Here is a 27661-nt window from a genome sequence, read left to right on the forward strand (position 1 = left end):
CACACACACAAAGTGTTATAGTAAATAAGAGAATAGGCAACAAGAGATTACAGGAAAATTCCCAACCTTTATTAATTGCACCAACAATACAAAGGAGGCCTATGGTAACTCTTACAAACACTTAGTTAATTTTTGAGTTCCATGGCTATGCCTAAAATAAGCTTACAATCAGTTATAAACTTACAACCAACATTACAAGGAAAGCATGCCAAGTGGCATGGCAGTTGACACCCCCAACTGCCTAGGGACTTAAGAACATTTCTGGGATATAACTGCTATCAACTGCTGCTATCTTTCAGTGTTGCTTCTTGAAGTCCAGGCCTGCCTTGTCTTTGCCCAACATGGGTAACTGCTGTCAACAGACCCGCATAACTGCTAATAACTGCTGTGTTGTTTGCCTCATCAAGTCAGCCACGAATTTGGTTGTCTTGGCCCCCAGACCAAGTTTTGCCTACCGATTGCTTTGAACCCCCAAGTATGCTGCAGCCCACATTCGGGTCATGTTAATGCCTTGCATTTGTGCAACTGCTGCCCATACTTTGGCCAAGGATTGTGTGATGCTGCCTCAGCACTTAGCCAACTTTTCACCTTGCTGTTTTGGCATGCCACCATCATGCCATTGCCTTGGCTGGACATTGGCGCAAGGTGTTGCCAATGCCAAGCCTACAGCCTTCAAGTAGAAGGTGCTAACACTAGCCTTGTACTTTTCAAGTGACCCATATGACTTATACTTTACAGTAAAGACCCATCTACATCCCACTGTTTGCTTTTCCTTCAGTAACTCAACCAATTCCCAAGTTTTATTTTTTTCAAGGGCATCCATCTCAACTTTCATAGCTTCCATCCATTCTTTATGATCTAATGCTTCAGAAACAGTTTTTGGGATGGTTATAGTGTTTAGGTGAGTAAGGAAGCTTTTATGGCTGTTAGATAACCTCTCATAAGACACAAAGTGAGATAATGGGTATAGTGGACGTTGGGTACACTTTCTCACACCTTTCCTAATAGCAATAGGAAGATCATAATCATTTCTATCTTCACCATCAGATACTTCCTTAACATCATCAGTACTGTCATCAGTGCCAGGGTTTGGTTCTGATTGAAGGTTCTGCATAGGTTGAATAATGGGTTCTCTCCTCCTTGAATAAACTTGCAGTGGGTGAGTAGCACTCTGAATATATTTATCCTTTCCAATAGGACTTGGACTGGCTGGATCTGTTTGATTAGAAGACTCATTTGAGACAGATGGGGATGGGGAGAATGAAAGATCAAGTAAGAACAAATCTCTATCCTTATCTTCTATGAATGATGTCTCCCCCTGAAGATAAGACTTAGAAAATATGAAGAAGAAGAACTCCGAAAATATGATGAAGAAGGAATATATTTCTGTTATATTCAAAACTTCTTATCTTACAAGACCAAATGACACTCCTTATATAGGAGATATTACAAACATCATCATAACCCATTATATGCCACTTACATATTATATATTACCACTATCTACCACTATCATATTATATACATGCCACTATCTACCACCAACACCACTATCATATTCTATACATGCCACTATCTACCACCAACGCCACTATCATATTATATACATAAACACAATTTCCAGCACTCCCCCTCAAGCTGGTTTGAAGATATCTTCCATAGCCAGCTTGCTAGTCAGCTTATCAAATTGCTTCTTGTGTAGTCCCTTCGTTAGCACATCAGCTAATTGTTCACCTGTTGGAAGGTAGGTCATACAGATTATGCCAGCATTGATTTTCTCCTTGATGAAATGTTTATCCACTTCTATATGTTTTGTGCGATCATGTAGAACTGGATTATGAGCTATAGATATAGCTGCTTTGTTGTCACAATAGACCTTCATAGGTGTCGGGTGAGAAAGCTTTAATTCTTCAAGAATTCTTTTAATCCACATTACTTCACAGATTCCATGGGCAACAGCTCTGAACTCTGCTTCTGCACTACTTCTAGCTACCACATTCTGTTTTTTACTCCGCCATGTAACTAGGTTCCCACCTACAAAGGAGCAGTATCCGGATGTTGATCTGCTGTCTGTAACACTTCCTGCCCAGTCTGCATCTGTGTATACTTCAACTTGAAGATGTTCATGTTTCTTGAACAGTAAGCCTCTCCCTGGAGTTCCTTTCAAATATCTTAAGATCTTATAAACGGCCTCAAAGTGCTCTGCCCCTGGTGAGTGCATGAACTGACTTACCATGCTGACTGCAAAGGCAATATCAGGCCGCGTATGAGACAAGTAAATCAATTTCCCTACAAGTCGCTGATATTGTTCTCTCTCTTTGACTTCTTCAGCCTTAGCAGCTTGTAACTTCAAGTTAGGCTCGATCGGAGTCTCCGCCATCTTACAACCAAGCATACCTGTTTCTCCAAGGAGATCAAGAACATATTTTCTCTGATTAACGAATATACCTTCCTTGGATCTTGCAAATTCCATTCCGAGGAAATACTTGAGGGCTCCCAGATCCTTAATGTGAAATTCTTTTGCGAGTTCTCTTTGAGGGCTGCTAACTCTGCTTCATCATTACCAGTTAAAATGATGTCATCAACATAAACAATCAAAATTGCAATTTTACTGTTTTTTGAATGTTTATAAAATATTGTGTGATCTGCTTGACTCTGCGAGAAGCCACAACTGATAACTGCCTTCCCAAAGCGTTCAAACCACGCTCTTGGTGATTGTTTGAGTCCGTATAATGATTTGTTCAATCTGCATACTCTGTCACTTCCAAGTCTCTGCTCAAATCCCGGCGGTAGGCTCATGAACACCTCCTCTTCAAGATCACCATTGAGAAATGCATTTTTAATGTCAAGTTGATGTAGAGGCCAATCTGAATTTACTGCAAGAGATAACAGTACTCTGATGGAATTTATTTTAGCAACAGGAGCAAACGTCTCCTGATAGTCGATCCCATAAGTTTGAGTGAAGCCTTTAGCCACCAGTCTCGCCTTGTATCTCTCAACGCTTCCATCTGCGTTACATTTTATCGTAAACACCCATTTACACCCAACTGTTTTCTTGTCTTTGGGTAGATCAACTATCTCCCAAGTACCACTTCTCCTTAAAGTATTCATCTCCTCCATGACTGCTAATTTCCAATTCGGATCATCCAATGCTTCCTGTATATTCCTTAGAACAAACAAGTGTGAAATCCTAGATGTGAAAGCTCTATGGTTTTTAGACAGTCTTTGATAGGAGAGGTAATTTGCAATAGGATGTTTAATGCAATTTCGGACACCTTTCCTAATTGCTATAGGTACATCAAGGTCGGAAATAGAAGGAATAGGATTACCTAAAATTTCGATACCAGAACTCAGGTGGACATTCGGGTCATTAGGATGGACATTCGGGTCATTATTCCTCAGATGAAATCGCTTCCTAGTATAAACCTGAAGCTCAGGATTTAGATCATTTTGTAGTACTTCTCCCCCTAAACAAGAATCTTCTTGACTAGGCACCATAGAACTTGGTTCTCCTAAGTGATCATTATCAGACAGATGTGGTTTTTGTGTAGGATAAATGACATTGGGGAGCGGGATAGAAATATCCCAAAAACGGTCTTCTACTCCACTTGTCTCCCCCTGAAGAGAAGTGTTGGGGAAATAGGATTTTGTTTCCACAAATGACACATCCATATTCACATGAAATTTCTTGTTTTGAGGATCGAAGCACTTATACCCCTTTTTGTTTGAGAAATAACCCAAAAAAACACATTTTATAGCACGGGGGTCAAGTTTTGAACGAAATTGACTGGGAACATGAACATAGGCAGTACATCCAAAAACTTTAGCGGGTAAATCAGAAAACAACCTCGTGTCAGGAAAAAAAGTTTTGAGACAATCAAAAGGTGTTTTGTATGTTAACACCTTTGTAGGCATCCTGTTTATCAAATAAGAGGCTGTTAAAATTGCTTCACCCCATAAATATTTAGGAACATGCATGTAAAACATTATAGCACGTGCTACTTTAAGTAGATGTTTATTTTTTCGTTCTGCAATGCCATTTTGTTGAGGGGTATCCCGACATGTAGATTGATGAAAAATCCCATTTTTTTCCAAAAACTCACCCAACTGCTCATTGAAATATTCTGTTCCATTATCAGAATGTAAAATACCAATTTTGGTTTGAAATTGGTTTTCAATCATATTGTAAAAATTTGTGAATAAATTTTTCACGTCAGATTTTTTATTCATCAAATAAATCCAACATAAGCGGGTATGGTCATCAATAAATGTAACAAACCATCTTTTACTAGAAAGAGTAGTGATTTTAGAAGGGCCCCAAACATCACTATGAATCAAATAAAAAGGTTTTGAAGCCTGGTAAGGTTTTGGCAAATAAGTAGAGCGATGAAATTTTGCAAAAATGCAACTTTCACAATGAAAAGAAGAACAATCAATCCCTTTAAATAATTCTGGAAATAAATGTTTCAGATAAAGAAAATTAGGATGTCCTAGCCTATAGTGCCATAGCATTATTTTTTCTCAAACAGAGATTGAACTAGTACTATTAAAGCTCTGAGCTTTTTTATTACTAACAGGTACTTCATCAAAGTAGTAAAGACCTTCAAGCATCCTAGCACGCCCAATCATCATCCCCGAGTTCTGGTCCTGAAATTCACAATGGGATTCAAAAAATGTAACACGACAATTAGAATCCTTAGATAGTTTACTGACAGACAAAAGGTTGCAGGCTAAGTTGGGGACGTGAAGAACAGCATTGAGATTAATTTTCTCAGTTAGTTTAATAAATCCTTTTCCTGCAATAGGTGAAAAACTACCATCGGCTATTCTGATTTTGTCATGACCAGAACAAGGGAAATAGGTACTAAATAAATGGGAAAAACTAGTCATGTGATCGGAGGCACCGGAATCTATGATCCACGGAGAGAAGTTTAGGCAAGAGAAGGCTTTAGGATTTCTACCTGTTTGTGCCAACAAAACACTAGGAGTACCGGTTGAGGAGTTGGATTTTATCAGCTTTAAGAGTTGATCAATCTGCTCTTTGTTGAAGGGACCTGAATCGGCTTCATTAGCGGTAGGAAAGCCACGATTCTTCTCTCCTTGTTTGCTGCTTTTCCAGTTGACAGGTTTGCCATGGATCTTCCAACACGTTTCGCGTGTATGGCGAGGCTTGTTGCAAAAATCACACCAGACCCGTGGCTTATCATCAAACCTGCGCTGGTAATTTGCAGCCTTGTTGGCCGCAGCATCGCTAATTAAAGCAGAAATTTCAATTGATTCACCATTACCTTTTTTCTTAAGCATGACGCTCCTTCGGCTCTCTTCCCTTCTGACTTCGGCAAATACTTCGCCAATGGATGGGAGAGGAGGTCTGCCAATAATTCTTCCTCGCACTTCATCGAACTCAATGTTGAGGCCGGCAAGAAACTTGTAAATACGGCTGTCTTCCACAGTTTTCTTGTGGTGGTTGCAGTCGTCAACCGATTTCCATTCGTATGTGTTGAAGATGTCAAGATCCTGCCACAACCTTTTCAACGAATTGAAATATTTGGTGACGGAATCATCTCCTTGACGAATCTCTCCCAACTTCAAAGTTAATTCGAAAACTTGAGATTGATTTCCTAGGTCAGAATACATCTGACTAACATTATCCCACAATTCTTGTGCAGTAGTATAGCACATGTAATTAGAGCTTATATCCTCCTCCATGGAATTGACCAACCATGTCATAACCATGGAGTTTTCAGCGTCCCAACTGTCGAACAGCGGATCATTAACAGCAGGAGCCTTCTTGTCACCAGTGATGTAACCGATCTTTCCTTACCCACGGATATACATCCGGACAGATTGTGACCAGCGGAGAAAATTATCACCATTTAGGCGGATGGTGGTGATTTGGACAGAGTGAGAGTTGGACGTTTTCACCGGAATGGCAGCGGCAGGGGTTGAAGTGGTTTTGGACGTGACTTCCGACATGGCTATGACGGTTTTAGGGCTGCTGTGTTTTTTGTTGCTCTGATACCAACTTAGAAAATATGAAGAAGAAGAACTCCGAAAATATGAGGAAGAAGGAATATATTTCTGTTATATTCAAAACTTCTTATCTTACAAGACCAAATGACACTCCTTATATAGGAGATATTACAAACATCATCATAACCCATTATATGCCACTTACATATTATATATTACCACTATCTACCACTATCATATTATATACATGCCACTATCTACCACCAAGTTTACCCCTTTAGGAGGCAGGTTGACCCCTTTGAGAATGAATATGAACAAATGACACACAACCAAAAACTTTAGGAGGCAGGTTGTTTGTGGCTTGAAAATCTAGGAAAAATGATGAAAAAAGTTGCATAGGAGTTTTCTGATCAAGGACTCGAGAGGGTAATCTATTTATAAGATGAGCAGCAGTTAAAACAGCTTCCCCCCAAGGAATGTGTTGGAACATTAGTTTGGAATAGAAAGGCACGAGTAATTGCTGGAAGATGACCAATTTTCCTTTCTGCCACCCTGTTTTGCTGTGGTGTATTAACACATGAAGACTCATGAATTATTCCTCTCTCTTGAAAGAATGGTGACAAGGTTTGATTGAAATAATCCCTAGCATTATCGGATCGTACCCTCTTAAGTTCTACCCCAAATTGATTTTTAATCATGTGAAAGAATGCTTGGAAGGTAGAGCTAAGATCAGACTTATGTTTTAACAAGAAAACCCATGACACAAGAGTGCAATCATCAATAAACAACACTAACCAGCGAGCCCCAGAAACATTTGAAACCATAGAAGGTCCCCATACATCACTATGGATAAGAGCAAACGGAATGGACAATCTTGTATTATTTAGTGGAAGAGAAGTACGCTTGTGTTTTGCAAGCTCACGAACATCATAATGAAATATACCCATATCAATCCCATTAAACAAATGTGAAAACATAATTTTAAGAACACTGAAAGAGGGATGACCAAAACGAAGATGATACAATCAGATTTTGTTTTTATTTGAAAGAGATGACTCAGAAAGAAATGAGACAGGAAAATTATTCATAGTGCTATTTTACCCACTGAATTCTTCAAGATAGTACAGTCCATGTTTCTCTCTAGCAAGTCCAATCATCTTCCCCGTGCCCTGGTCCTGAAATTCACAATGTGTAGAAGAGAAGGTCATGGTACAATTCAAATCCTTTGCAAGTTTATGAACAGAGACGAGGTTTACGGATAATTTCGGCACATGTAAAACATTCTTTAAAACAATTTTCGAATTGATAACAATCTCTCCCTAACCAGCAACAATAATCAAAGTACCATCTGCAGTAGATATTTTTTTATTACTAGGACAAGGATTGTAAGAGACAAATTCATGAGAAGATTTAGTCAATGATCTGTGGCCCCAGAATCAACTACACAAGAATCTGTTACGGGCATTTTCGAGACATTGAGAGTAAAGGATTGAGAGGCATTACCTGGATAAACGAAGGAACAAGTACTTGAGCTCGTAGGATTTTCTGGAGTGCCCAGTAAATTTTTTAGTTTTTCAATCTCGTCCATGTTGAACTCTGCTCAATCGTGGACAATCTATTTCGCTTCTTGGTTGTACCGTAGTCACATGTGCTTGTCCTTGTCCTTGTCCTTGTCCTTGTCCTCGTGCTGGTCCACTCTTTACTCTCCAATTTTTGTTGGTGGTTTGAGGATTGTGATAATTTGCAGGCTTGCCGTGAAGTTTCTAGCATTTTTCTCTGGTGTGTCTTGGCTTTTTGCAGAAAGTACACACAATCGAATCCTTGTTTCCATTTTCAATTGTCAATTCATCAGAGTAAGAGCTCAGTGGATGATCTGCTCCCCTATTCCTTGCATTGGCACCCCTAACAACCATGGCAAAACCTTCCACAGATTGAGGCTCCAACATGACTCCTCTGCGACTTTCTTCTCCTCGGATTATTCCAATAGTCTCATTCAATGATGGAAAGTCTTCTTTTCCAAGGACTTGAATTCTGACAGCATCAAACTCAGCATTCAATCCAGCAAGGAAAATGTAACTTCTTTCCTTCTCCATAAACCTCTTAAGAATGGTAGAGTCTTCACTGCACTTCATCGCAATACATTGATAATGATCCAACTCTTGCCTTAAGTTTTGCAAGATATTAGAGTATTCAGTAATAGAACGATTACCCTGTTTAGTGGCTGAAATTCTGGTCTTGATATCATAGACTTGTGCGGCATCATGAACCTTCGAATAAGTTTGTTTACATGTGTCCCAAATGTCCTTTGTTGTTTCCAAAAACATGCACTTATCACTCACTTCAGGTATCATCAAGTTCCATAGCCATGACATTACCATGGAATCAGCTTCATCCCAGGCATCAAACTTCGGATCTCTGGGTTTTGGTCCTGCTCCAAGAAGATGACTCAATTTTCCCTTCCCTTTAAGAAAAGTTCAAACAAATTGAGACCACTTAAGGTAGTTTTTTCCATTCAACCGGTAACTTGGTTGAATATTCTGCAAGTCTCCTGTTGAAACCATGCTAGGAGTCGGTTTTCCCAATTTCAGATGGGTTCGAAGTTTGAGTTACTTCAGACATGATGATATTGAAGAAGAAGAAAAAATGGAATGAAAAAGAAGTATTTCTGGGCAAAGACATTCTACAATTGGCAATGAAGGTCGAAGAATGAAAGGTTGAAGGAACAACGAAGTATGGCAATGCAAGCCACAGAAAGTTTTAGTTCCCAGAGAGCATAAGAGGCTCTGATACCATGATAAATGGGAATAATATTCATTACTTAGAAATATACATGGAAAGACTATATATACAAATTATAGCTAGCTAATCCCTACAAATCAGGAATGAGATTCCTAGAATACAATCCCTATAAATTAGGGATATGACAAATCTAAATACAAATTCAAATATTCACAGTTTGGCCAGCTCACACACAGATCCAGCCTGGTTATCTTTGACATTAATAATATTTGTTCTTATTTATCAAAAAACAAGAAAAAACAAATAACACATAATACTGTGAACCACTCTTGGTAACAATGGGGGAAGGCTCCCAAACGTCATTGTGAACCAACTGGAAGGGAGAGGAAGAAATATAACTACTTTTATTAAAAGAAGAGCAGAAATTTTTGCAAATTTACAACCACTACACTTAGAAATGTCACGAATGGAAAATTTACCTGAGTGACGAGATTTAACGAAAAGTTTCAAAAGATCACTCGATTAGTGAGTCAATCTAGAATGCTAAATATAAAACAGGGAAGAGCTATTGTTTAGACAATATGAAGACAAAGTAGTGGAAGATACATCCAAAGAGACATGCAAGCTTTCCAAGACATAATGTTTTCTAACTCTACACCCACTCCCAATATGTCTCTTGGACACCCAATCCTGCACAACACAGTGAGAAAAAAAGAAAACATCAAAATTGGAATGAGACATTGTAGGATCAAGCACTTACTATCTCACCAAAACCCATAAGTAGTAGTGAAGTCGCAACTTTATTCCCTTAAAAGGGTACAGTGTCAAGCGCTACAAGTCGACTGTGACGCGGCCAACAATCCCCCCAGCACTTGCCCACAGGCAGTATGCCATCCAGGAGAATCGAACTTGAGACCTCGCTCTGATACCAATTGTAGGATCAATCGCTTACCATCTCACCAAAACCCATAGGTAGTGGTGAAGGCGCAACTTTATTCCATTAAAGGGTAGAGCGCCACAAGTCAACTGTGACTTGGCCTCAACCCGAACCTTCGCCACGGCAGGATGCTAACCCAAACCCAAGCTAGCAAGACAATTGGCTAATAGATATAAGGCTGAGAGAGAGAGTTGAGGCACATAGAAGACACAAGAAATAAACAAGCAAGGAGAGGAGATTGAACCAATAAAATGAGCAGTCATAGGAGAGCCATTAGCAGTGACAATAGTAATGGGAGAAGAAGGTGACACTCAATTACTAAGAAGTTACACAATAGGAGTCATATGATGAGAACAACTAGAATAAAATATCCCCGTAGGAGTGTGAAATGAATATTTTTAGAATAAGAGAAGGAAAATATTTTTAACTATTATTTTGTCAACATTGAGAAGGGAGGTTTGTATCATTTCAAAAACCTCGGGGGACGTCCTTGTTATTTCATTACCCTAAATATTTTAGTTATGGGCTCCACTATATGAGGCATGCCTATGAGACTCAAATAGTTTTATGCCATTAGTCCTGGGCCAGTCCCATATTTTGTTGAGATCGAAGTTAAATTTGTACACCAATTGATGCAACTAGTCAAAAATTATCTTGTGCCTTACATGTCACATATGGATTTACGTAGATATTGTATATGCATGTCTTTACCTTCTAATACCATGTGGAAATGTAGAAGTAACAAGGAAATATGTGAAATGAAAGAATAAGAGATAGAGAAGAGATAAATGTACATATTTTAGCCGTGGTGGCTTACATTTACAAATTCAAATAGTACTATTTTCACTAAACTCCTATTGAATACATGGATATAATCATATTTGTAGATCTTTACAAATAAAAGGTAAGATTGTTTAGATATTTGTTATATCCTGACCTGCCAATCTCTAAAGATAAGATTAATTCTGAATCTTATATTTAACACTAATAATTAAATGATATCATTGGATTTTTTAAAACAAATGTCAATTTTTAAGTATAGAGCTATTAAATTGTCCATCTTTGAACCAAGTTAGTTCCTCAAGCGGTTATTAGTTATCAGAATTTTATTTATTTATTTACTTTTTGATAAATAAAAGTCAATATTACTAAGTTAGAAGCATCAAGATGATGCTAACAATTACACAGGAAAAAATGACCAAACAGCCCAAAACCTGAACATGAAGAGTATCTGAAAAATCAATTAGAGAAAACAAATCCGAATCCACTCTCCCTAAAACCCCACTATACAAAATCACCAAAAACCTTTACTTCTAACGAGCCACCGATACATTCACTCTCTGAAAAATTCTCCGATTGCGTTCCAACCATTATGAGAAATATTAATTGATTACTGTTAATTTGTAGAGGGTTCACTACGCATTGTGGCTGCTGACATGTACTCTTTGATGCCTAGGCATTTTCTCACATGGCTCAGTCAACAAATCAGTGAAGTTGCCTATCATGGCCTAAGTAGATGGTGAGTAGCCGTGTTAGGACTGTGACTCCATAACCCCAACAGCACATTCATGGGCAGCAGATTGAAAATAAACAGTACATGAAGAAAAGTGTTATTGAAATTGACTTCAACTAAAATTTGTTTATGCAGTAGTATAGAGATGAACCTTTTATGATATTTTGAACCTAACACTGTAAGTGTTGGTGCAAACACTTCCAGCATGATCCTTCCAGCTCATATTCAACTTTAGATCCATCCACCCACATCTTTCTTTACCCAGTTCAAACATACAAGCAGATGTGTGTTGTACACTGTCTACATACACAAGAACATACACACACATGACATGGGGGAGCGATAGAGAGTGGTTTGACTCAGTAGTTTTGATTTTGGATGTAGTTCACAAATACAATTTTTTGAGAATTTTTAGCATATATTTTCAATACCGAAACCAACACCGTTCATATTCAGGAGTAAGTAAGAAGAATATTATTTGGAAACTTTTTCTAGTAAATTGTTGGAAAACTTGAATTTATGAGACCTTGAATGCTATTGAATGTACATTTTTTTGGAATTAAGGTCTAACTTTACTTGTGACTGTTATCCTGGCCTTTCATGCACTCCATTGCTTGTATTTACTGCTTGATTTTTCAGTGTCATTTCATTACATTATCTCTGGAACACTGATTTTATTCTATGGTCTTGGTTTTATGGTTAAGCAAGCTTCATTTGTATACAGTCAATAGGTTCCTTACAAGAGAAGTATTCAATCGGATCTTTTGAATTGTTGAGTAAGACAGCTCCAATTCAATCGTTCTCTCTTCTTGTGCTGGGTCCTATCATTGACTACTATCTTAGTGGAAAATTTATAGGGAGCTACAAGATGTCTTCTGGTGCCATTGTAAGTACTCATCTCCTATTCAATCTTTACTCTAGTAGTATAATATGTAGAACTTTGTTTCATCCATGGATTGATCTGTTCTTCGTATGAGAATAATTTTTTGTGAAATATATATATATATATATCTAATAACATGTGTGGCAATATTTGCAGTTATTCATTCTTCTTTCCTGCTCCCTAGCAGTGTTCTGCAATGTGAGCCAGTACCTCTGCATTGGACGGTTCTCAGCAGTTTCCTTCCAGGTTTTAGGTCATATGAAAACAGTATGCGTCCTCACTTTGGGGTGGCTGCTGTTTGATTCAGAGTTGACATTTAAGAACATTATGGGAATGCTTATTGCAGTTATTGGCATGATAATTTATAGTTGGGCCATGGAGGCTGAAAAGCAGTCTAATACCAAGATCACATCCCAAACAAAAAACAGCCTTACAGAAGAAGAAATTCGTCTATTGAAGGTGGGAGTTGAAAACACTCCTGTGAAGGATATTGAACTTGGTGTGTCTAAGGGGTAGAGGTTGTTGACATCTCTATTGGTTTGCTTGATTTATGTTACAGCAGAGCCCAGCTGTGCACATCTCCTGACCCTCATCATTTTAGAATTTAGACTTAGATATTGTTACTGATGTTACTCAACATTTGCACTTTCCATATATTTATTATTTATTATTTATTATTTTGTCTGTCTTTTTTTATTTAATTTATTTGTGTGTGAATGGCATAGAGGGGATGTTCAAAATGTAAAATCTATTTGTTGTACAATACTGCAATCTATTTATTCATGGCTGAACCCAGGCTGTCTTATCATAATTATTGGGTTTTATTGGGTTTTTTTTCTTTCTTTTTCTCCCTTTTATTAACTAGTGGCCAACTATGGAGGGGGCTCTTTTTTGTGCATGCATGTGGATGAGTTGTTTTTCCTTTTTGTCTGTGTGCACATATGTGGATAAGTTACCTGGTGTTAGGGGTGAGTATTTGTTGGGCCGAGTGTCACGGGTTGCCTTGCAAGGCTAACTCCGTGATGTTTCGCCTGCGGTGGTGTGGCCATTTGAGTGCTAAAGAGTAGCCGTTGGAGTGCCTCAACGTGGCCTAACATTGGCCCCAAGCAGCCCAAGGCATGTGGGCCACCAGCAGCCAGCATTAGCAAGGCCGCAGCCCATATAAATAGCCAGCGCTAGCTGCCAACAGCAGCAGCACGCAGCAGCAGCAGCTCATGCCAGCAGCAGCCAGCTGTGGCAGCAAGCAGTAGCGGGCAGCAAAAGCAGCCAGCAGCAGGCAGCAGCAGCAGCAGCAGCCGCCGCCAGCAATAGTAGCCAACAGTGCAGATTTTTGGTGCGTTGTTTGGGCATCCAAATGAAGGAGTTTTGAGTTGAAATTTTTACTAGAAAGAGGTCTTGGTGGAAGTGTTTTCCCGACCAAGTTTCGTGATTTTTCTCAACTTGTGAAATTTATGAAAAATCACTATGACTCCTCAGACATATTGATGTTTCCTCCTGTCAGAGGACTAATTGCTTAACAAGCACATATAAGGGGGGCAAGGTGTGCTACCTACCTACCTCTCCGCCCAAACTAGGTTTCAAGTGAGCAGCCTTGGGGCAAGGGCAGGCTTTAGGCACCACCAAAGGCCTCGTTATTTCCATTATGCCACACAATATGACATCTTTGGAACTCATTTTGGACCGAGTGGGCTATCAAGGCACCACCAAAGGCCTCGTGTGCTAACTCAAGTGTTTGGTTTGAGTTCAACCTTGCACGAGGGGATCTTGTGGCTTAAGCTAAGCAGTTGGAACGCAACATCACATATGTGGGCTATCGAATGAAAGCATCAAGCTATGCATTGACTAAGTCTATTGAGGAACTACATTATGCTACAAACAAGTTACAGATTGAGACGTTGCCTTACTCATGCTACATGCTGGTGCAACGCTAAGGTGTGCAATGCCCTTAGGCGGAATCTAACACACGTGTTGGCATAAGGATTACACTGTGGGCAAGAGATTGACCCTTGGTGGCTTATGGGTTTTGCATGACTGTTTGGCCATCCGATATGCATCAATTGAGGCATGCTTGACCCTAAGACACTTTGAGATGCTATTAAAGACCCAACATGCAATGTTGGCTAGTCGGCTAAGTCGAGGGCCTTCGCTAGCACATTGTTTTGTGGCTAGGCACCTTGATGACATGAACCTAAGTTGGGCAAGCACCTTGCTTGACGCTATGAAGCGACTTATGCCGTGCTTGGTACACTTGAAGTGTTAAGCCTACTTATGGCATCCGGGTGAAGACGGAGCTTCCTTGTGAAGTTGTTTTGCTTGACAAAGCATTGGGCCCTAATGTTCAAACAAATGAGATCACTACCACTCGATTTGTCAACAAGCTATGGTGGGCTTAAACTTTGTGGAGTTTGAGCGCCACACCACATGGGTAAAAAATTGATCCGCTACGCCACTAAAGGAGTCGGCCGTGACACCGAGCCAACACTACATAATAAGGGATTTTATATTTGTCTAAGCTTAGCCCGGCTTGGCCCAACCCTAATATAGTTCTGCTACATCTGCTCAAATATGGTTCAAAAAATAATTATAGATTTCAAATCCATCCATTGGGCTATATGTTCAAAAAAAATTAAAATATTTATAATTAAATTTAACCACACATTATATTTGTTAAATAAATATAATTGTGTATAAATTGAAGGATTTTTTAAATAAAATCATATATGTGAGTTTTAATAAAATCAAAAAAGATAAAATTTTAATTTTAATTAAAAATATATATTTTTAATATATTATAATTAATTTAATAGCGGGACAGGCAGGGTTGAAATTATAAATCTCAAATTTAGTTTATTAATATATCGAGCTAAAAATGTTAATCTAAACCAACCCCTAAAACAATTTTTGCAAACTCAAAAAATAAGGTCGGACTGGATAGGCCAACGGATCGATGTCCATCCCTACCTGACAGCACTCACGTGCACCACATTAGAAAGTTAATTGGATAAGTCGGGTTGAATGGTCCTGCTGTTGTTGTAGAATTGCCATTGTCATTGCCGTTGTCGTTGTGGTCGTGGAAGGAAGGGGTTTGATTCCCTTTTTATTGAGGTTCAAATTGTCTAGTTTTATATAATTGGAGTGGGGGAAATTGGAAAAGTCATTTTATTTGGCAATGACGTGAACCTTACAGAGATACAAATGCCAACTTGAAAGGGGCAACTGGAGGGCTTTTCTCAAAAAATAAAAGAATTCCAATCTATTTTCTATAGTTGTCAAGTATTAACATGTTCTTATTAAAGACCAACCATAAAGATAAATCGGTTTACCTACTGGGATATTAGATTATAGCAACTCAAGTGTGTATATATATTTATATATTAGTGGCCATGCGCATACAATGTGCTTGCAATTGCAATAATCTCCTCTGCACTCCCGTTCTGCACTCTCTTCCATCTCCATGTCCATAACATACTTCCTTCTTGATCTAACTTGAGAGTTTAGCTGCAAGTGCAAGTGAGGCAACCATTTAATTAGTTTGGATATTTTTGGCTCTCACAAGTCAAGCGATAGGAGGAAAGGCTCTTCGATTTGGATTTCTGAAGCATAAGATAACAAGTCAGGAGTTAGACCTAGAGAGAGATTGGAAGTATGGCTCTTGGATTTTTCTCCACACACCCAATCCTTCCATATAGATATATCTTGTCACTATTCTCAACAAACTAATTAGTTATTTTTCTTAGTTTTTTTTTTTTTTCTTTTTTTCTTTTAATAAGAATACCCTTCCAAACGAGGGAAGCTTTTCTCTTGTTAATCCAATTGAAGAGGGTTCTTTTTTTTTTTTTTTTGTGGAAGATTTTAATTGTTGGAAAAATAGTTAATATAGGCATATTTTGGGCTGACTTTGAGCCCAAAATTGAGTGGACCCCAAACGTCTTTTGGGGCGGGTCCGAAGAGGTGAAGTGTTCCTTACCGAGTGGCAAGTCACACGGTGAAGACGGTTCGTCAAAACCATTTATGAGTGAATGGGAACATGACGTCGTTTTCGTGTTCGTGGAATGAACATTTAAAGTTTGTAATGTGGGTTTCCTTGTGAGGCTTGTCCTACATTGAAACTTTAAGAGAGTTTTTTTTAGTTTATAAGCTCTAGCCTACAATACTTAGGTTGGGCCCCAAGGGGCACCCCAAGTTTGTAGAAGGAAGGAGTTATGGACAAAGTGAACTTTAGCCCAAACCACCACACGCGCACCACCGTCCGGCTGAGCGCGAGTGTGGGTTGGGGGTCGGGCCGGTTCTTGTATTAATTTTTTGGACGAAATTCATTTGAATTTTTTCAAAAAATATTGCGGGAATTTAATTCAAATTTGAATTCCAATTTTTGTCCAACTTCTGTCCGAAATTACTCAACAGATTAAAACTGTCTTTTAGTTTTTTTAACTTCCAGAAACTGCCCTGCAGTTCCGGGTTTAACTGTCCAACAGTTAAATCTGTTCAAACAGGTTAGATCTATTTGAATTTTGAAGTATACCTGTTCATTTCAAATTCGCATATGTTGAGTTCAAAATTCTGCACCTGTTCGGCTCTATATATACCAGCACTGTCCAGCATTTTTTCCAATCCGAAAATCAGTGCCTTTGCTATCCAGATTGCTTTAGTGCATTCATTCTTCATATATTAGTTTTAGATTAAATAATCAGAGAGGTAGAACACAGGTTTGGTTCGCCGAACAATTTGTTTTGGAGTGCTACTACAAATTGGTTAAGATCATTGTATCTTGGGAGATAGACGCCACTCAGCCGTAAGCACCGTAGCGGGGCGAATCTGTCTTAAGGACAGAGTGTCACACACTCGACTTGGTCTTTGAATTATTTATTCGGTTCTACAAAATAAATACTGTAAGTTTTATTTTATTTTGTTTGAATTGTTTCATATTATTTTATTTACACAGAAGATTGTTCCAACAATCTTAAGACAGATTCGAATTATTCTGTTTACAGAATTTTTCGTTTGTTTCCTTTTCTCTTTCTTCTTTTAAGAAATTATTTTCTGTGATTTTACAAAATAATATTCTGGATGGAAAAATAAATAGTAATTATATGCTATTTGACAGATAGTAGTAATATACTGTCTATTTTCTTTGACAACTAGTAGTACGATACTGGTGTCATTAACAATTCAGAATATATTTTTTTGTAATTTTTTCAGAAATTAATTTTGGGTTTTAGAAATTATTTTCTGAGTTTTCATTACTTAAAATTCTGTTTTAGTATTTTAATTATTGAAGTATTACACAAATTAATTTTTTATGTGGAATTAATTTGGTTGAATAAAATTTTATTTTATTTCCAAATTAATTGAAAAATAAAAGTTATTTTCTTATTTCTTTTATTTTACAGAATTTAATTTCTTGTGTGGAATTAATTTGGTTGAATAAAATTTTATTTTATTTCCAAATTAATTGAAAAATAAAAGTTATATTCTTATTTCTTTTATTTTACAGAATTTAATTTCCTGTGTGGAATTAATTTGGTTAAATAAAATTTTATTTTATTTCCAAATTAATTGAAAAATAAAAGTTACATTCTTGTTTCTTTTATTTTTTACAGAATTTAATTCTATGAATTTGGTTTAATTTTCTTTGTAGTGTAAATTCTAATTATAATTTTGTTTTATAAATTAGAATTGATGGCTACTGAAACTAATGCCCAAACAAGTACCACTGTGGTGGCTGCAATGACGCCAACCCCCTCTCCTGTTGTAACAGTACTGGTAAACCACGGTGAAAAGTCAGAGAAGTTCTCAGGAACTGACTTTAAAAGATGGCAACAGAAAATGTTGTTCAATCTTATAACTCTAAACCTGGCTCGTTTCCTCCGTGAAGATGCTCCTATCTTGAAAGATGATGAAACTGACCGGCAAGTGGTTGCTGCAGTTGATGCCTGGAAACATGTCGATTTCCTTTGCCGGAACTACATCTTGAACGGACTTGACGACACATTATACAACGTCTACAGCTCTATCAAGACAGCAAAGGAACTTTGGGAATCTTTGGAGAAAAAATACAAAACGGAAGATGCCGGCTCAAAAAAATTTGTGGTTGGCAGATTCCTGAATTTTGTAATGGTTGATTCAAAAACTGTGATCAACCAAGTTCAAGATTTCCAACTCATTCTGCATGACATTCGCGCAGAAGGTATGTCTCTCAGTGAATCCTTCCAAGTTGCAGCCATAATTGAAAAATTACGAAAAAGCTGGAAGGAATTCAAGAACTACCTCAAACACAAGCGCAAAGAAATTTCTATGGAAGAATTAATTATGCGTTTGAGGATTGAGGAGGACAACTGCAATTCTGACAAACTGGCTGGTAAGCATCCTATGGAGTCTAAGGCAAATGTGGTGGAACATGCTTCAAAAACCAAGAAACGAAAGTCTTTTGGAGAAAGTTCATCATAAGGCTCTAAAGGGGGGAAAAATAAAAAGTACAAGTTTAATGGCAAATGTTACATCTGTGACAAAGAGGGACATCGGGCCAAAGATTGTCGTAGCAATGGCAAAAGCAAAAGAAGAACAAGCAAGAAGCCTGCTCAAGCCCATCTAACCGAAGTGGACAAGATTTCCAATGGTGTAGATGACATCAATCTTTCTGCAATTGTTTCCAAGGCAAATCTTGTCGGAAATTCTAAAGAATGGTGAGTGAACACTGGTGCTACTCGCCACATTTGTGCCGACAAAAAGATGTTCACATCTTATTCTACAGTGGACAATGGTGAACAACTCTTTATGGGCAACTCCTTAACTTCCAAAGTTGAAGGACAAGGAAAGATTGTACTTAAAATGACATTTGGAAAGGAACTCACTCTCAACAATGTGCTGCATGTACGGGATATTTGCAAGAATCTTGTTTCCGGATCTCTGTTGAGTAAGAATGGGTTTAGGCTAGTATTTGAGAGTGATAAATTTGTACTTACTAAGAATGGGATGTATGTAGGAAAAGGTTACATGTCTGATGGCCTTTTCAAGTTAAATGTAATGACCGTTGTACCCTCAGTTATTAATAATACTACATCTTCTTCTTACTTGCTTGAGTCTTCAAATTTATGGCATGGTAGACTAGGACATGTTAATTATGGATCTTTACGTAGATTAATTAATATGGAATGTTTACCTAAATTTGACATTGATTCAAATCATAAATGTGAAATTTGTGTTGAGGCAAAATTATCTAAAATTCCTTTTCATTCAATTGAAAGAAGTACGGAACCACTTGAATTAATTCATAGTGACATTTGTGATTTTAAATCAATTCAAACTAGAGGTGGGAAAAAGTATTTTATCACTTTTATAGATGACTATACTAGATATAGTTATATTTATTTAATTCGAACCAAGAATGAAACTTTGGAAACTTTCATTCAATATAAGAATGAAGTTGAAAATCAACTTGGTAAGAAAATCAAAAAACTAAGAAGTGATAGAGGTGGTGAATATGAATCACCTTTTGGTGAGTTTTGTAAAGAACGTGGAATAATTTATCAAACCACCGCTCCTTACTCACCTCAGCAAAATGGAATTGCTGAAAGGAAAAATAGGACTTTAAAAGAAATGATGAATGTCATGTTAATAAGTTCTAAATTACCTCAAAACTTGTGGGGGGAAGCAATACTTTCTGCTAATTATATACTTAATAAAGTACCCCGAAAGAAAGTGAATCAAACACCTTGTGAATTGTGGCATGGAAGAGTACCATCCTACAAATACTTAAAAGTGTGGGGGTGTTTGGCTAAAGTGGCTATTCCTAATCCTAAAAAGACTAAAATAGGTCCTAAGACCATTGATTGCATTTTCATTGGTTATGCCAAGAATAGTAGTGCATATCGGTTTTTGATTCATAAATCAGAACATTCCGAAATGCGTGTAAATACTATTATTGAATCTCGAAATGCATCTTTCTTTGAACATGTATTTCTAAATAAGACTGGACAAGAGACTAGTAACAATAAAAGATCTCATGATGCTATTATTAGTCAGAATCAAGAACATGATCAAGAACAAGAGTTAGATCAAAATGAGGAAGAGGAACTTAGGCGTAGTAAACGTGCTAGAACCTCAAAATCTTTTGGTCCAGATTTCCTAACATTTTTATTAGAAAATGAGCCTTTAACTTTTAAAGAGGCTATGTCCAGTCCTGAAGCTCCTTTATGGAAAGAAGCTGTCAACAGTGAAGTTGAATCCATCTTGCAAAATCACACTTGGGAATTAGTGGACTTACCACTAGGTTGTAAACCTCTTGGGTACAAGTGGATTTTCAAAAGAAAATTAAAAGCGGATGGATCAATTGACAAATACAAAACAAGACTTGTGGTCAAAGGATTTAGACAAAAAGAAGGTCTTGATTACTTTGACACATACTCACCGGTTACTAGAATAACATCCATTAGAATGCTAATTGCCATTGCATCTCTATACAATCTAGAAATTCATCAAATGGATGTGAAAACCGCTTTCTTAAATGGTGAGTTAAATGAAGAAATTTACATGGAACAACCAGAAGGTTTTTCTGTTTCAGAAAAAGAAAAGAAAGTGTGTAAATTGGTTAAATCATTATATGGTTTAAAACAAGCGCCAAAGCAATGGCATGAGAAATTTGATAAAGCAATTATGTCAAATGGATTTAAAATTAATGAGTGTGACAAATGTGTTTATATTAAAAATACAGACAAATGTTATGTCATTGTATATCTTTATGTAGATGATATGCTCATCATAGGTAGTAATAATGATATGATTAAAACTACCAAGAAAATGTTGAATAAACATTTTGACATGAAGGACATAGGCATTGCTAATGTAATTCTTGGTATGAAAATTACCAAAACATCATAAGGATATGCTTTGTCACAATCTCATTACATTGAGAAAATACTTGACAAATTCAGCAAAGATGATGATCATCTTGCTAGAACACCTGTAGATTTTAATTTGTATCTTTCTAAGAATGTACAGGAAAGTATTTCTCAATTAGAGTATGCCCAAATTATTGGAAGCTTAATGTACTTGATGAACTGCACTCACTCAGATATAGCTTATGCAGTAAGTAAATTAAGTAGATATACGAGTAATCCGGGAGTAAAACACTAGAAAACAATTATAAGGGTTCTAAGATATCTCCAATTCACTCGTAACATTGGGTTGAATTATACTAGATATCCAGCAGTACTTGAGGGATACTGTGATGCAAATTGGATATCGGATACTAGAGACTCAAAGTCCACCAGTGGGTATGTCTTTACTCTTGGTGGGGCGGTTGTATCATGGAAATCTTCCAAACAGACTTGCATTGCTAGGTCTACTATGGAATCAGAATTCATAGCTTTAGACAAAGCAGGGGAAGAGGCAGAATAGCTTTGCCACTTCCTTGAAGATATTCTAATATGGCCTAAACCAGTGCCTGCTATATGCATACATTGCGATAGTCAATCAGCTATAGGTAGAGCACAGAGTCATATGTATAACGGTAAGTCACAACACATTCGTCGTCGACATAACACCGTGAGACAACTACTCTCTAATGGAATTATTTCCATAAAATATGTTAAGTCTAAAGGCAACATAGCAGATCCACTAACCAAAGGGTTAGCAAGAGAGTTAGTTGAGAATTCTTTGAGGCGAATGGGACTTAAGCTTATTAAATAAGAGTTACCACAACGGCAACCCAACCTAGTTGACTGGAGATCCCAAGATCTAGGTTCAAAGGGACAACCGAGTTGTGAATGACTCAGAAGGATCACTGGAGAGTCTAACTCCTACCCATTTCTATGATGACATAGTGATGTCTGCAACGTTTTAGGTTAAGTAAGATTTTAATGATTCTTATATTTAGGTAAACCTAGTGGAGTATGGCAGGATACTCTTCATAAGAATCACCTATATGAGTGTGAACTGGGCCGGTTCTATAAAATTTGTGAAGGACTACAAATCTTTAGAACACTCATGATAGACCAGGTTGTTCAGGGCCAAAATGAACACAATAGTGAGAACTAAACTGTGTCTGGGGATATACTGTGTTAGTTCTATTATCTTGGTTTACACAAACGGCTAAAAAGTTCAAGACATCATGTTCACTAGTTAGCTAGTAAATCCGATAGTGTCTCACAATGGAAGGTTCAAAGCCAAAAGCTACCTATCCTTTGCAGAATATTTTCAATTTCTGTACTCTCTGTAAGTAGATCATGTTGTTGCATTTTCTCTCCGTCAAATTCCATTCATGTGGGGGATTGTTGGAAAAATGGTTAATATAGGCATATTTTGGGCCGACTTTGAGCCCAAAATTGAGTGGGCTCCAAACGTCTTTTGGGGCGGGTCCGAAGAGGTGAAGTGTTCCTTGCCGAGTGGCAAGTCACTCGGTGAAGACGGTTCGTCAAAACCATTTATGAGTGAATGGGAACATGACGTCGTTTTTGGGTTCGTGGAATAAACATTTAAAGTTTGCAATATAGGTTTCCTTGTGAGGCTTGTCCCACATTGAAACTTTAAGAGAGTTTTTTTGAGTTTATAAGCTCTAGCCTACAATACTTGGGTTGGGCCCTAAGGGGCACCCCAAGTTTGTAGAAGAAAGGAGTTATGGACAAAGTGAACCTTAACCTAAACCACCACACACACCCACGCGCGCCGCCGTCCATCTGGCCGGGCGCGGGTGTGGGTTGTAGGTCGGGTCGGTTCTTGTATTAATTTTTTGGACGAAATTCTTTTGAATTTTTTCAAAAAATATTGCGGGAATTTAATTCAAATTTGAATTCCAATTTTTTTCCAACTTCTATCCGAAATTACTCAACAGATTAAAACTGTTTTTCAGTTTTTTTAACTTCCAGAAACTGCCCTGCAATTCCAGGTTTAACTGTCCAACAGTTAAATCTAGTCAAACAGATTAGATCTGTTTGAATTTTGAAGTATACTTGTTCATTTCAAATTCGCATCTGTTGAGTTCAAAATTCTGCACCTGTTCGGCTCTATATATACCAGCACTGTCCAGCATTTTTTCCAATCCGAAAATCAGTGCCTTTCCTGTCCAGATTGCTCTAGTGCATTCATTCTTCATATATTAGTTTTAGATTAAATAATTAGAGAGTTAGAACACAGGTTTGGTTCGCCGAACAATTTGTTTTGGAGTGCTACTACAAATTGGTTAAAATCATTATATCCTGAGAGATAGACGCCACTCAATCGTAACCACCGTAGCGGGGCGAATCTGTCTTAAGGACAGAGTGTCACACACTCGACTTGGTCTTTGAATTATTTTATTCGGTTCTACAAAATAAATACTGTAAGTTTTATTTTATTTTGTTTGAATTGTTTCATATTATTTTATTTACACAGAAGATTGTTCCAACATTAACAACCCTAGTAATAGAAAAAACCATAGTCAATAGATTATGTTCATCATGCAAAATATTCCAACCAAGTTAAAAGGGCAAGATTATAATCCCTAGCTTTCTTGATACCTAGACTCTCTTGTTCTTAAATTTACAATCACGTTTCCAATTTACAAATCGGTCATTGTGTTATTAATAAGAGAAAAGTTAGGGATCATGAAATTTTTTTCATGAAAATAATCATGAAAGATTTATGATCTTCGGATTACCTTGATTAGTGTGTGATGCTTTATTCTAAGTGTAATCCAAGGGTCACAAAGTTTTCATGATTATTTTCATGAAAAGTTTTTTATAATACCTAGTATTGTTGTATTAATAATCACCTACGGTTTTAATAATTATTTAAAATTTTATTTCAAAATAAAATAAAATATTAAAAAAAAACTAAAAGATATAAGATCAAGTAAATTTTAGTTGTTTTCAAGTAAGCTATACTAAAATGATATGTTTTTTTCGACTGTGAGTAATGTTTGGTTGAAAGCTTTATATAAAAAATAATGTCATCATTCAATAGGCACTCAGACCATAAATTTAAATTAAAAATTTGTGGGGCAATCTTCACAAACTCTTTTTTTTTTTTTTAATCCAAAAAGACAACAATAATGTGAAAGACCATATTACTCACACCTATTTGTCTATTTGTCCACTATCTATCCACGTGTCCACCTGTCTATTCCCTTGTCCGCCACTGCCATTGCCTACCATCGTTGATTGACATTTTCGACGAGTTTTCGGCGATGATGGGCAGTAATTGATAGTAGTGTGTGAAAATAGAGAGAGAAAGTAGAGATAGAAAGAGTACAAGTCGTAGACACTCCATTTTGATTGACTATAATGCTTGGAACCACTTGATGAACGCCACCCTATAATGTACTCAAAACAATAAGAAATTCTCGATTTGTTTGCTCTATTCCAGAATTAAAAGCACTAAGTCTAGGTCTAGTTCACCGTAACATCCCTAAAAGCCCAGTTATAACCCTTTTGAGCGTCATTGAGTCCCAACGATCCAATCCTTTATATTCTCTTGACCTTACACAAGTTTGGAAACATGTATTGTCTTCTATGTGAAAAACTTTAAAAAAAAAAAAAATTCAAGCTTTCTAATGACATAAAATTCGCTGAAATCCGATTTCAAAGGAAATTTTAGTAAGCATTTTCCATTTGAGAGAGAGGATTAAAAGGTCTTTTCACAAAAACTACAAATCAGACTTGGACCGGGATTTTTATTTTATTTTGGGCCTATTTTATTATTTAAATTGGACCAATTTTTAGTAAAATGGATAGCTCAAGCCCAAAAAACACTTTTCTCCACCTAAGGTTGGCAAAAAAAACACAAAAAAGAGGGCTAAAAGATACCGGCTCCGGCCAGGTGTTTTTTACAAGCGATTTTTGACCCTTTTGTTCTTTTCCTGCACAGTTGGTCTTATCGGTATCTGATTTTGTTCAATCTCATATCGTCTTTGAGCTAAAAAATCACTCCTCCAAAAGCTTATATAAACCCCCCCTGCCTTCATCATTTTTCATTCAAGATTTGAGTTCAATAAGTCATTTTCTAAATTCAAAAGATTACTCTAGCATTTAGAGAAATCTTGGTTGTCTAGCACTTTTGTGCATTGATTTCGCCATCTTAGTTCAAAGTTCTTGTGTTTAGTCTAGTCTTAGGTGTATTCATCTGGAGGTGAAACGGGAGTTCTTCCAAGCAAGGAGGAAAACCTGACGGCATTCCCATTGTGCTTCTACACTTCAAAAGGTTAGTGTTTTTCTGTTTTTTCATTGTAATTCATTTTCTGTCTTTTATTTTTAGTCTTATTGGGCATATGACCCATATGCAATCAAGCCTCTGTTGACTTGGTTGCGTATAGATTAGCCATCTATGATTTTACTTGTTTTGTTTATCCCCTCTTTACATATTCCCTTTTTATGCATATCCCTCATTCTGACTCTCATATTCTTTTATTTTTTGCTACCTGTCATGCATAAGTCTTATCAATTTTGGATTTAAAATTATTAAGATGATGAGTAGAGGTTGACCTTGTGTTAGGCGAGGTGGGTGCGTAAAACCTTCTTACCGAGTTCTCTGGTGATGATTGATTAGTTGCTTTTATGGAGTCATTTTACGATTCTTGGTCCTTAAAAATCAAGTGGTGGTCCTAAGTTTCCATTGTTGTTTATTTAGTCACTTAGCCTATGTAGGAAAACAATAAAAGATCAATGCAGGCCATACAATGGATCCTAGTGGGTTTCGATGATAAGGCTATTCAACCGAATTTTCAACAATTTCATGGATAATGAGAATATGAAAGTTGTAAACCGATTGTGTCTATCCTCTCTCTTCTGAGAAGATGAGCAAATAGGTTAGTTGCACTTACACAAGCGTACAAGTTGAAATAAATATCTTTTATTAATAATTTATTTTAATAAATATAGGGTCTATTTTTAGAGTTCGCCTAGGGCTCAACAAAACTCAGGATCAACCCTGCCATCCACCACCCTTCCACAATCACCACATTCATCACTATTGTCATTGTTATCCACAAGCACCACTATCATTTCACTACCACCACCACAATTGACACTGTCATTACCAACTCTTCATTTCCAAAACAACTGTCACTTTTGCCAGAACCACCACTATCATTCAACTACTACAATAACCACCATTATTATACTACCGTCACCCCACTTTTTATCTCTACTCAACTATCCATCCACCATTACCACAACAACTATCTCTCTATCTCCACCATCAACTCGCTATCACAATATAAAATTAAAAATGTAATTTAAAAATAAGAAATTTTAAATTTAAGAATATACTATCAAACAACTTATTTTAGTTCAGCTCTTAAATTTTTATCAAATAGGTTTTCAACTTAAAAAATTCAACATTCTATTTTTAGTACTTAATTGTTAGTCTCAGTCTTAAATTATGGTTTATAGCTAAAACTTTTATTTGAATTTTTTATTTAAATATTTTAAAATTATACATGGTTAAAATTTCATTTGGACATTTCGTTAAACTTTAAATTAGCTTAGATGTTGTTAATTTTATTTTTTTTATTTTTTTACATTCTACCTATAGATTTTTTTTTTTTAAATTTAAAATTAGATATAGTTAGATAGGCAATAATTTTATGCCACATGAACTTTTTAGTTTTCAAAACTAAAAAATAATAGAAATTTTGGTTAATATTTTGAAGTAAATATTTTTAAAATTTCAAATTATATTATTACATTTTAAATTTCCTTTTAAAGATTTTTAAATTCAAAATTAGATGTAATTTAGATATAGTTAAAAGATATGACTAAAATATATTTTCTGAGATTCTATATAAATATTTTTAAAATTTTAAATAATAGACATGACTAAATAGGCCAAGATTTTTATGCCATGTATACTTTTAACTTTTAAAAATAAAATAATAAAATTAATATTTTGATGTTTCTAGAACTTTTTTGTAACTTCCCAGACCTGCATTTGATTAATTAGTTTTCTAATTACATTTTTACGTGTTAATTGATTATGTGATTTAATGTTTTACATGAATTATTTGATAAAGTGATTTAATTCCGACTCAAATAGTTAATATAAGATTTTATGGATTCAATTTGACACATATGGGATTGATATATATGCATGATATTTATATATGAATGATTATCTTATGTTTAATTGCAAAAATTTATATGTCTATGAGCTTCTGATTCAATAATTTAAACATGATTGAATAATTATAATTTAATGTGTATGAGCTTAATTTAAGTTCAATTGTGCAATTAGTGAACTTAATAAGGGTTGTATATGATTAGATTATTTATATTTAATTAGTTTGATTAATGTGTAAGGACATGTATTTGAACCTGTCTGAGTCAGTAAATCAGAATGTTAGAATTATATATTCGGATAGGTGTTTAGAGCCTAATTCACATTTGTACAGTTTAAGTAAATGTATAAATATATTTAATTTAATTTAGTTTAGTGAGATTGATTAGCCTAAACTTAGAATTAATTAAAGCCTAATTAAGATTAGTGCCTAATTAAACTTCTAATCCTACTCATCAAATTAAGAAAGGAAGAGATGTTTCAGATAGAGAGAGAGTGGGTTTTGGTGGAGGAGCTCATTCTTGAGAGGGAGAGAATAGTTTCTAAGAAGAAGAACAAGAGGTTGAAGAGGAAGAGCTTGATAACTCAT

The 27661-nt window shown here is 36.4% G+C and overlaps 1 protein-coding gene across 1 annotated transcript in view; it reads left to right on the forward strand.

Moving 5' to 3' along the window:
• LOC114293052 (UDP-rhamnose/UDP-galactose transporter 2) overlaps positions 1 to 12856 on the forward strand; it is a 39125-nt gene extending 26269 nt beyond the window's left edge. The window contains exons 4-5 of the mRNA XM_028237074.2: positions 11887 to 12048; positions 12202 to 12856. Of these exons, the coding sequence (XP_028092875.1) occupies positions 11887 to 12048; positions 12202 to 12561 (522 nt within the window). The 3' untranslated portion in view covers positions 12562 to 12856. The remainder of the gene's footprint in view (positions 1 to 11886; positions 12049 to 12201) is intronic.
• Positions 12857 to 27661: the final 14805 nt, after the last annotated feature.

Source organism: Camellia sinensis, chromosome 6, assembly GCF_055761805.1.
Source record: "Camellia sinensis isolate YWXY chromosome 6, ASM5576180v1, whole genome shotgun sequence".
NCBI classification, from domain to species: Eukaryota; Viridiplantae; Streptophyta; class Magnoliopsida; order Ericales; family Theaceae; genus Camellia; species Camellia sinensis.